This window comes from Eucyclogobius newberryi, unplaced genomic scaffold (genome assembly GCF_026437365.1).
Source record: "Eucyclogobius newberryi isolate DKJ021-1_F unplaced genomic scaffold, fEucNew1.0.hap1 SCAF_6, whole genome shotgun sequence".
Taxonomy (NCBI): domain Eukaryota; kingdom Metazoa; phylum Chordata; class Actinopteri; order Gobiiformes; family Gobiidae; genus Eucyclogobius; species Eucyclogobius newberryi.
Genome location: NW_027316278.1, coordinates 7,446,355 through 7,459,081, shown reverse-complemented (window position 1 = coordinate 7,459,081; position 12,727 = coordinate 7,446,355). Strand labels below are relative to the sequence as shown.

Genomic DNA, 12,727 nt, shown 5'->3' with positions numbered 1-12,727 from the left:
TTATAAAGGGACAGTATTGCATTATAAAGGGACAGTATTGCATTATAATGAAACAGTATTCCATTATAAAGGGACAGTATTGCATTATAAAGGGACAGTATTGCATTATAATGGAACAGTATTGCATTATAAAGGGACAGTATTGCATTATAATGGGACAGTATTGCAGTATAAAGGGACAGTGTTGCATTATAATGGGACAGTATTGCATTATAATGGGACAGTGTTGCAGTATAAAGGGACAGTGTTGCATTATAATGGGACAGTATTGCATTATAATGGAACAGTATTGCATTATAAAGGGACAGTGTTGCATTATAATGGGACAGTATTGCATTATAAAGGGACAGTATTGCATTATAATGGAACAGTATTGCATTATAAAGGGACAGTGTTGCATTATAATGGGACAGTATTGCATTATAAAGGGGCAGTATTGCATTATAATGGGACAGTATTGCATTATAATGGGACAGTATTGCATTATAAAGGGACAGTATTGCATAATAAAGGGACAGTATTGCATTATAAAGGGACAGTATTGCATTATAATGGGACAGTATTGCATTATAATGGGACAGTATTGCAGTGTAATGGGACAGTATTGCATTATAAAGGGACAGTATTGCATTATAAAGGGACAGTATTGCATTATAAAGGGACAGTATTACATTATAATGGGACAGTATTGCAGTGTAATGGGACAGTATTGCAGTGTAATGGGACAGTATTGCAGTATAAAGGGACAGTATTGCATTATAATGGGACAGTATTGCAGTATAATGGGACAGTATTGCAGTGTAATGGGACAGTATTGCAGTGTAATGGGACAGTATTGCAGTATAAAGGGACAGTATTGCATTATAATGGGACAGTATTGCATTATAATGGGACAGTATTGCAGTGTAATGGGACAGTATTGCAGTATAAAGGGACAGTATTGCAGTATAAAGGGACAGTATTGCATTATAATGGGACAGTATTGCAGTGTAATGGGACAGTATTGCATTATAAAGGGACAGTATTGCATTATAAAGGGACAGTATTGCATTATAAAGGGACAGTATTACATTATAATGGGACAGTATTGCAGTGTAATGGGACAGTATTGCATTATAATGGGACAGTATTGCAGTGTAATGGGACAGTATTGCATTATAATGGGACAGTATTGCATTATAATGGGACAGTATTGCAGTGTAATGGGACAGTATTGCATTATAATGGGACAGTATTGCAGTGTAATGGGACAGTATTGCAGTATAAAGGGACAGTATTGCATTATAATGGGACAGTATTGCAGTATAATGGGACAGTATTGCAGTGTAATGGGACAGTATTGCAGTATAAAGGGACAGTATTGCATTATAATGGGACAGTATTGCATTATAATGGGACAGTATTGCAGTGTAATGGGACAGTATTGCAGTATAAAGGGACAGTATTGCAGTATAAAGGGACAGTATTGCATTATAATGGGACAGTATTGGAGTGTAATGGGACAGTATTACATTATAAAGGGACAGTATTGCATTATAATGGGACAGTATTGCAGTGTAATGGGACAGTATTGCATTATAAAGGGACAGTATTGCATTATAAAGGGACAGTATTGCATTATAAAGGGACAGTATTGCATTATAAAGGGACAGTATTACATTATAATGGGACAGTATTGCAGTGTAATGGGACAGTATTGCATTATAATGGGACAGTATTGCAGTGTAATGGGACAGTATTGCATTATAATGGGACAGTATTGCATTATAATGGGACAGTATTGCAGTGTAATGGGACAGTATTGCATTATAATGGGACAGTATTGCAGTGTAATGGGACAGTATTGCAGTATAAAGGGACAGTATTGCATTATAATGGGACAGTATTGCAGTATAATGGGACAGTATTGCAGTGTAATGGGACAGTATTGCAGTATAAAGGGACAGTATTGCATTATAATGGGACAGTATTGCATTATAATGGGACAGTATTGCAGTGTAATGGGACAGTATTGCAGTATAAAGGGACAGTATTGCAGTGTAATGGGACAGTATTGCAGTGTAATGGGACAGTATTGCAGTATAAAGGGACAGTATTGCATTATAATGGGACAGTATTGCAGTATAATGGGACAGTATTGCAGTATAATGGGACAGTATTGCAGTGTAATGGGACAGTATTGCAGTATAAAGGGACAGTATTGCATTATAATGGGACAGTATTGCATTATAATGGGACAGTATTGCAGTGTAATGGGACAGTATTGCAGTATAAAGGGACAGTATTGCAGTATAAAGGGACAGTATTGCAGTGTAATGGGACAGTATTGCAGTATAAAGGGACAGTATTGCAGTATAAAGGGACAGTATTGCATTATAATGGGACAGTATTGCAGTGTAATGGGACAGTATTGCAGTATAAAGGGACAGTATTGCAGTATAAAGGGACAGCTGGTATATGTACTTAACCTGCCTAATTATTCTGATGTGAAAATATTTATTTTGTAATATTTTATAGATGTTTTACACTCTAATTTCATGAGTTGGTCATGTGGTGTGACGCCGTGGCAACGGTGTGACACACAAAATTGTGTGTAAAAAATGATGGACGGGATAATAATGAGAATACTTGCATTCATGTATTAAAAGATCAGACTAAAGTTGTATTCACCTAAACAAGATTAGACATCTTGCATACATATGATTGATTGATTGATTGATTGATTTATTTTGAATTGCAAAATGCACCAAATTAGTGCAAAAAAATAAAAAAAAATGCAATAAAAGACATGAAAATAATATCTTATCTTTGTTATAGATCACATTTTTGGCCGGTCACAGAATATGACACAGATTTGGGCAAAATGTGTAAAATAATGAATACAAAAAAATGTATGATTGATTTAAATCACATTATTGACCCTGTAATACTTTTATCTGTTGTATAGTTATAATCGACGCCACACAGGGATCATTTGATATTATTATTATTTATTTATTTATTTAATTTTTTTTGCAACAGCGGGAGAATATTTTGGGAGAATAAAGATTATGTTTGACGTACTGCAACTCTGTCCTCCGGGGGGTTGATTGGGTATCCCTCTGTGAAAAAACAAAACAAAGTAATACATAAATGCACTGACTTTTGGTTCATATTGTTACATGTAAAAGTGGAGAATAAGAATAAGTACCTGTCGTTACATCTGCGGCACAGAGTAAAAACAGAGAAAATATCAATGAACAAACAATACATTTGATGAAAACAACATTTATACAAACCAAAGTTGGACTTACCGTAATAATAAGGCTCACTCCCAATATCTACTTGAAGAAACAAAAAAAAAGACGACATTAGATTTATTATTTTGTCTTTTTTACCAGACATTAGCGTTTCATCATTTGACTCAAAAACACAGGATATTAACAGACTTTAATTTAGCTTAACAAATATAACAGAACCTGGCACTACAGACACCGATCACTGTAGAACCTGGCACTACAGACACTGATCACTGCAGAACCTGGCACTACAGACACCGATCACTGCAGAACCTGGCACTACAGACACCGATCACTGTAGAACCTGGCACTACAGACACCGATCACTGTAGAACCTGGCACTACAGACACCGATCACTGCAGAACCTGGCACTACAGACACTGATCACTGCAGAACCTGGCACTACAGACACCGATCACTGTAGAACCTGGCACTACAGACACCGATCACTGTAGAACCTGGCACTACAGACACTGATCACTGCAAAACCTGGCACTACAGACACTGATCACTGCAGAACCTGGCACTACAGACACCGATCACTGTAGAACCTGGCACTACAGACACCGATCACTGTAGAACCTGGCACTACAGACACCGATCACTGTAGAACCTGGCACTACAGACACTGATCACTGTAGAACCTGGCACTACAGACACCGATCACTGTAGAACCTGGTACTGCAGACACTGATCACTGCAGAACCTGGCACTACAGACACTGATCACTGCAGAACCTGGTACTGCAGACACTGATCACTGCAGAACCTGGCACTACAGACACTGATCACTGCAGAACCTGGCACTACAGATACTGATCACTGCAGAACCTGGCACTACAGACACCGATCACTGTAGAACCTGGCACTACAGACACCGATCACTGTAGAACCTGGTACTGCAGACACTGATCACTGCAGAACCTGGCACTACAGACACCGATCACTGTAGAACCTGGTACTGCAGACACCGATCACTGCAGAACCTGGCACTACAGACACTGATCACTGCAGAACCTGGCACTACAGACACTGATCACTGCAAAACCTGGCACTACAGACACCGATCACTGTAGAACCTGGTACTGCAGACACTGATCACTGCAGAACCTGGCACTACAGACACTGATCACTGCAGAACCTGGCACTACAGACACCGATCACTGCAGAACCTGGCACTACAGACACCGATCACTGCAGAACCTGGCACTACAGACACTGATCACTGCAGAACCTGGCACTACAGACACCGGTCACTGCAGAACCTGGCACTACAGACACCGATTACTGCAGAACCTGGCACTACAGATACTGATCACTGCAGAACCTGGCACTACAGACACCGATCACTGCAGAACCTGGCACTACAGACACCGATCACTGCAGAACCTGGCACTACAGACACTGATCACTGCATAACCTGGCACTACAGACACTGATCACTGCAGAACCTGGCACTACAGACACCGATCACTGCAGAACCTGGCACTACAGACACTGATCACTGCAGAACCTGGCACTACAGATACTGATCACTGCAGAACCTGGCACTACAGACACCGATCACTGTAGAACCTGGCACTACAGACACCGATCACTGTAGAACCTGGTACTGCAGACACTGATCACTGCAGAACCTGGCACTACAGACACTGATCACTGCAGAACCTGGTACTACAGACACTGATCACTGTAGAACCTGGCACTACAGACACCGATCACTGCAGAACCTGGCACTACAGACACTGATCACTGCAGAACCTGGCACTACAGACACTGATCACTGCAGAACCTGGCACTACAGACACCGATCACTGCAGAATCTGGCACTACAGACACCGATCACTGCAGAACCTGGCACTACAGACACTGATCACTGCAGAACCTGGCACTACAGACACCGATCACTGTAGATCCTGGCACTACAGACACCGATCACTGCAGAACCTGGCACTACAGACACCGATCACTGCAGAACCTGGCACTACAGACACTGATCACTGTGGAACCTGGCACTACAGACACCGATCACTGTAGAACCTGGTACTGCAGACACCGATCACTGCAGAACCTGGCACTACAGACACTGATCACTGCAGAACCTGGCACTACAGACACTGATCACTGCAAAACCTGGCACTACAGACACCGATCACTGTAGAACCTGGTACTGCAGACACTGATCACTGCAGAACCTGGCACTACAGACACTGATCACTGCAGAACCTGGCACTACAGACACCGATCACTGCAGAACCTGGCACTACAGACACCGATCACTGCAGAACCTGGCACTACAGACACTGATCACTGCAGAACCTGGCACTACAGACACCGGTCACTGCAGAACCTGGCACTACAGACACCGATTACTGCAGAACCTGGCACTACAGATACTGATCACTGCAGAACCTGGCACTACAGACACCGATCACTGCAGAACCTGGCACTACAGACACCGATCACTGCAGAACCTGGCACTACAGACACCGATCACTGCAGAACCTGGCACTACAGACACCGATCACTGCAGAACCTGGCACTACAGACACCGATCACTGCAGAACCTGGCACTACAGACACTGATCACTGCAGAACCTGGCACTACAGACACCGATCACTGCAGAACCTGGCACTACAGACACTGATCACTGCAGAACCTGGCACTACAGACACTGATCACTGCAGAACCTGGCACTACAGACACAGGTCACTGCAGAACCTGGCACTACAGACACTGATCACTGTAGAACCTGGCACTACAGACACCGGTCACTGCAGAACCTGGCACTACAGACACCGATCACTGCAGAACCTGGCACTACAGACACGGATCACTGCAGAACCTGGCACTACAGACACGGATCACTGCAGAACCTGGCACTACAGACACTGATCACTGTAGAACCTGGCACTACAGACACAATCACTGCGGAACCTGGCACTACAGACACCGATCACTGCAGAACCTGGCACTACAGACACCGATCACTGTAGAACCTGGCACTACAGACACTGATCACTGTAGAACCTGGCACTACAGACACTGATCACTGCAGAACCTGGCACTACAGACACCGATCACTGTAGAACCTGGCACTACAGACACCGATCACTGTAGAACCTGGTACTGCAGACACTGATCACTGCAGAACCTGGCACTACAGACACCGATCACTGCAGAACCTGGCACTACAGACACCGATCACTGTAGAACCTGGCACTACAGACACTGATCACTGTAGAACCTGGCACTACAGACACTGATCACTGCAGAACCTGGCACTACAGACACCGATCACTGTAGAACCTGGCACTACAGACACTGATCACTGTAGAACCTGGCACTACAGACACCGATCACTGTAGAACCTGGCACTACAGACACCGATCACTGTAGAACCTGGCACTACAGACACTGATCACTGTAGAACCTGGCACTACAGACACCGATCACTGTAGAACCTGGCACTACAGACACTGATCACTGTAGAACCTGGCACTACAGACACCGATCACTGTAGAACCTGGCACTACAGACACTGATGTGACGTAGAAGCAGCTCTTAGGGTCAAAGTAAGATCTCTGAGCGGTCACAAAGTGTGCTGTTAGCATGCTAGTTGTTGTTAGCATTAGCCTGACGGCAAAACTCTGCTCTGGCCTCTGAAAGTTGAAAAATAGGATGCCAGGAATGCGTTAGGAAAGTGAAAGAATATTTTTTTTCAAATTTCAAAAAATCAAGTACAGCACCTTTAATTGACCTTGCGGGCTAATACTAGCGCCGCATACAGGGCAACACACGCCACTGCACGTACAGGCCCCTAACTGTTTTCAAGAGTCACTTTCGGGCGGAAGTGTTGTTCTAAAACGGTCCTATACGTTCTATCCATCGTTTAAAGCGACAGTGACCCTGAAATGACTGCCGAGTGTGTGGTACTCACCGCCCCCGGGCGTGAGCATGAAGTGCGCGTCCACCTCTTTGACGTCCGTCCCAAACTTGTTCTTGGCCATCAGGGTGTAGTGGCCGTTGTTGAGGTGGGTGGGGCTGTCGAGCTGCAGGCAGCCGTGGTACTCGCGCTCGGTGGTGTCGTGGATCATGGTCATTATGTACAGCCCCTCGGTCACCACTTTACCGTCCAGGAACCAGGTCAGGTTGGGCTGCGGGTTTCCTGCACGGGGCACAGAACACGGGAGGAGTCGTGATCCAGAGCGTATGAGTGACAGCGCATTTCCTTGTACAGCAAATGCAAAATTATGATGATTTTATATGATAACTACAGCTTCATTTGCCTTAATAAAGCATGAGCCATGAGTTAATTAATAGTGTACAAATGATGTATTAAGAATTATCCAGGCTTAATTAAAGGGTTATGTTATTCATTTAGTAGTTTGGTTGATTCAGTCATACTAAGTCTTTGTTCATACTTTATTAAGGGTAATAAAAGTGTTATAAACGTGTTATTATAAAGTGGTCTGTAAACACTATACAAATGTTGTATTCTGGTTCCATTCGCTGTAATCCTTGTCCCCAATTAGTCCAAAGGCTGTTAAATTTGTCAATGCCTTTATTTCATGTTTTATTTTTCTTAATGCAGTTCTTATTTTGGACCAGTCCTCCATTGTGTTCAGTTGAAGTCATCCGTTGTTGGTGATGGCCCTCTTCCTGCTCCCTGAGCGACGCCCCAAAGCAGAGCATTTATTGTGTCCATGACAGGACTTAAGACAAATATCAAGAAGGCATGTTTTTTAAGCTACCGTATTTTCCGGACTATAAGTTGCACCAGCCAAAGATGATGATAGAGAAGAAAAAAACATACATAAGTCGCTCCGGAGTATAAGTATATAAGTATAAATATAAGTTTAAGTCGCACCCCGGCCAAAACTATGAAAAAAGGTGCAACTTATAGTCCAGGAAATACGGTATTCATTTCCTTGGTGGGAGTGTACGTTTAAGAAGTATTGTCAGTGTTTTGGATATTAGATATATATATATTTTGTGTTTTATTCATTTAATTTATTTTATTCATTTTTTAGTTTTCTGTTGCATGTACCAAAAACAGTAAACAACAAAATATGTGTGCAAAAATACAAAAAAACTTTGTGTTTATGTGTGTTTACTTTTGAACATTCAAGCTTCATTTGCTAGTTAAAAGTGTACACCTTTTTGCCTTCTCCGAGCGTAAGTGAACGTACGCCGCTGAAATAAGGCCTCTTGCATAATTAGATGGCTGATTGTCTAATGTCAGGTTGCATCGGAGGAAACGAGTGCGCACGCCTGAGATTACAGGGTGCAGAGGCCCCTGCCATGATCCACTCGCAATTAACTGCAAATGCTGCGAGACGTCTCACCAGTGCGGCCTTTTTAAACAAGCAAACCTCCACACCATCAGAAGGTCACACACACCATCAGAAGGTCACACACACCATCAGAAGGTCACACAAATACACCATCAGAAGGTCACACACACCATCAGAAGGTCACACACACCATCAGAAGGTCACACACACCATCAGAAGGTCACACACATCATCAGAAGGTCACACAAATACACCATCAGAAGGTCACACACACCATCAGAAGGTCACACACACACCATCAGAAGGTCACACACACCATCAGAAGGTCACACACACCATCAGAAGGTCACACACACCATCAGAGGGGCACACAAATACACCATCAGAAGGTCACACACACCATCAGAAGGTCACACACACCATCAGAAGGTCACACACACCAACAGAAGGTCACACACACCATCAGAAGGTCACACACACCATCAGAAGGTCACACACACCATCAGAAGGTCACACACACCAACAGAAGGTCACACAAATACACCATCAGAAGGTCACACACACCATCAGAAGGTCACACACCAACAGAAGGTCACACAAATACACCATCAGAAGGTCACACACACCATCAGAAGGTCACACAAATACACCATCAGAAGGTCACACACACCATCAGAAGGTCACACAAATACACCATCAGAAGGTCACACACACCATCAGAAGGTCACACACACCATCAGAAGGTCACAAACACCATCAGAAGGTCACACAAATACACCATCAGAAAGTCACACACACCATCAGAAGGTCACACACACCATCAGAAGGTCACACACACCATCAGAAGGTCACACACACCAACAGAAGGTCACACACACCATCAGAAGGTCACACACACCAACAGAAGGTCACACACACCATCAGAAGGTCACACACACCATCAGAAGGTCACACAAATACACCATCAGAAGGTCACACACACCATCAGAAGGTCACACACACCATCAGAAGGTCACACAAATACACCATCAGAAGGTCACACACACCAACAGAAGGTCACACACACCATCAGAAGGTCACACACACCATCAGAAGGTCACACACACCAACAGAAGGTCACACACACCATCAGAAGGTCACACAAATACCTCTACAATAATAATAATAATAATAATAATAGTAATAGTAATAATAATAAATAATAAAATGATAATAAAATAATAATAGTAATAATGATAATAAAATAATAGTAATAATGATAATAAAATAATAGTAATAATGATAATAAAATAATAATAATAGTAATAATGATAACAATAATAAATAATAACGGTAATAATAATGATGATAATAAATAATAATAATAATATAATAATAATAATAATAATAATAGTGATAGTAATAATAATAATAATAATAGTAATAAAATAATGATAGTAATAATAAATAATAACAACATAATAAAACAATAATAATAATAATAATAATAATAATAATTGATTGATGCATCAAAATGTATTTAAAATGAAACCATACTGACCATTGTAGGCATTTGACATATTTGAATATAATTGATTACTTCCAATGCTCATGATACAAAAAATTTTTGGTTTTGGCTGTAGAATTAGGCAAACGGAAGCAAGATTTGATATTTATATATTTAATTATTATAGAAAAACTATTGTGCTTTTGTCTCCAAAAGTTCTAATCTACGACGCCTGTGGATCATTGGGTTTTTGGACATCTTAAATCGCAATATTGATCTAAAACGACAAGTTTAAAGAAATAAATCTGCGTATTTCCGTGCTAAAAACCACTGCACTGATTTGTGCTACGTTGAACAGAGGAATCTTTTTAATTCGTGCCAAAATGGGCCACGCAACGCTGCCAAATCCTACGCATGTTCAAGAAAATAAAATGGTCAAATAAAAAGTAAATGAGAAGATTCTTTTCAGCAGGAGAATCAAGATGACTCAAATATGTATGAATCACTTTAATGAGAAGGGGAAAACTATAGTATTATTGTTAAAAAACCCTTTGAAAGAGAGAAAGAATCTGCTTTTTTCACCTTTGTGTTGTTGTTTTGTTTTTGTTGATCTATGTTCCAATAGAAAAACGAAAAAGAAAGTAAACCTCATCTCTAAATTTAAGCCTTTTTATTTGCCTTAACTGACTGATGAAACATTCCAGACAAAGCCACACAATATCTCCATGGAAACAAACGGAAAAGCGATGTCAAAGTGCCCATGGTTTTTACGATTGTCTAATTTTGACTTTATTTGGTGTATTTATACTTGTCGCACACTTAAATGATTGTTTTACACCGATCGAGCAGGTGTTTGTGGAGAAAACGCTGAAGAATCTGTAGAAAATGACAGGAAGTGACATCACACTCATTCCAGTCAAAGTTTATGCAGAATTTAGACAAATAAACTACTTTTTAACAAAATAAAGTTGCCCTTGTGTGTTTTTATTTGTCAAAGAAAAATAATTGTGACATTAGAGGAGTGTTTGCTGGGTAATTTCTTAGTGTGATGTCATCAATTACAAACAGGAAGTGAAACTATAAACCTAAAATTAATGAGCAATCCCGGGACATTTTTTTTAGAATTTTTAGCCACATATAGACATAAAATATATAGATCTCAACTTCATTTTAGTTCAATGAGGTTTCCACGACGTCAGCGGCACTTTAAAGATGAGCGTTTTACCCGAGACGCTGAAGGGGATGCACCAGTGGTGGTCCGGGATGGCGTCGCTCAGCTTGGTGATCTTTGGAGGGACTGAAGGGGAAAACAGCACAAACACAACAGGGTGAACGTCAGATATGGTCAAAGAGCGGGAGCAGGGCGGGAAGCAGGGCGGGGAGCAGGGCGGGGGAGCAGGGCGGGGAGCAGGGCGGGGGAGCAGGGCGGGGGAGCAGGGCGGGGAGCAGGGCGGGGGAGCAGGGCGGGGAGCAGGGTGGGGAGCAGGGTGGGGGGGAGCGGGGGGGGGAGCAGGGCGGGGGAGCAGGGTGGGGGAGCAGGGAGGGGGAGCAGGGCGGGGAGCAGGGCGGGGAGCAGGGCGGGGAGCAGGGCGGGGGAGCAGGGAGGGGAGCAGGGGGGGGAGCAGGGGGGGGAGCAGGGCCGGGAGCAGGGTGGGGGAGCAGGGAGGGGGAGCAGGGCGGGGGAGCAGGGAGGGGAGCAGGGTGGGGAGCAGGGTGGGGAGCAGGGGGGGGGAGCAGGGCCGGGAGCAGGGCGTGTAGGGCTGGGAGCAGGGCGGGGAGCAAGGCGGGGAGCAGGGCGTGTAGGGCGGGGAGGGGGAGGAGGGCAGGGATGGCGAGACCAGTGGGGAGACCGGCGGGGATGGCGAGGAGGGCGGGCGGGGAGGGCGGGGATGGAGGGGAGGGGGGGAGACCAGCGGGACGGAGCGTGGAGCAGGAAAGGAACGAGGAGGTTGAGCCTTAAAGTCCACGTACAAAAGCTCGCGCTTTTCCAATTATGACCCTTATTTTGGCGGGATAGTGTCGGTAAGTATTTATCGTAGTTTTGTGTTGGTCCAGTTGCGCTTTGTGAAGAAAAGAACTAAACGTTGACCAGAAGTAACGCTGAGGTCTAAAAGGAAATCCCTGCCTATGTCATCAACACGCGACGATCTATCAATGCACAGAACGTTTCTATGAATTTCCGGCCAATTTACACACAAAATAAAGGTGTTTTCTGGTTTAACTATTGTGTCATTTCTGTGGATTGTGCCCGTCGTTTACAATGCGGTTGCTAGGTAACCGTTGTGGAATCACCTCACACCAAAGCGAACGATACGATATTCGACAATCGCTTCGGAACAAACTGTTTTCTCAGATCAAACTAGCGTCACTCTGTTACATCGAAGTAGAAAACAGATCTTTGTTATTTCGATGATAAATCCATTCACATAGTTGGACTTTGATCCGGCGCATCTGTGTTTCAGATATTGTTTCATGTCGAATACTTCGATGACAGTTGTGGTCTTCGCTCTGCAGCACGTCACAGCGTAATAACAACGCACTGCTTTTCATTAGTTTCTTCTCGTTCCACCTTAAAACTGAAGCCGAGAATGTGTAAAAAAAAACAAAAAACGGACAAAGCGCCGGGTACGGGATATGGAGGAGAAAAGGGCGGGACTCACAGAGA

General features: G+C 43.3%; 1 protein-coding gene across 1 annotated transcript in view; it reads right to left on the bottom strand.

Annotated features, from left to right (window-relative positions):
* Positions 1–12,727, bottom strand: part of ntrk2a (neurotrophic tyrosine kinase, receptor, type 2a) — a 185,350-nt gene that overhangs the window by 132,849 nt on the left and 39,774 nt on the right. Inside the window, exons 8-12 of the mRNA XM_072433062.1 lie at positions 11,288–11,359; positions 7,216–7,447; positions 3,294–3,310; positions 3,191–3,202; positions 3,064–3,101 (exon numbers count right to left, since the gene is read on the bottom strand). Of these exons, the coding sequence (XP_072289163.1) occupies positions 3,064–3,101; positions 3,191–3,202; positions 3,294–3,310; positions 7,216–7,447; positions 11,288–11,359 (371 nt within the window). The remainder of the gene's footprint in view (positions 1–3,063; positions 3,102–3,190; positions 3,203–3,293; positions 3,311–7,215; positions 7,448–11,287; positions 11,360–12,727) is intronic.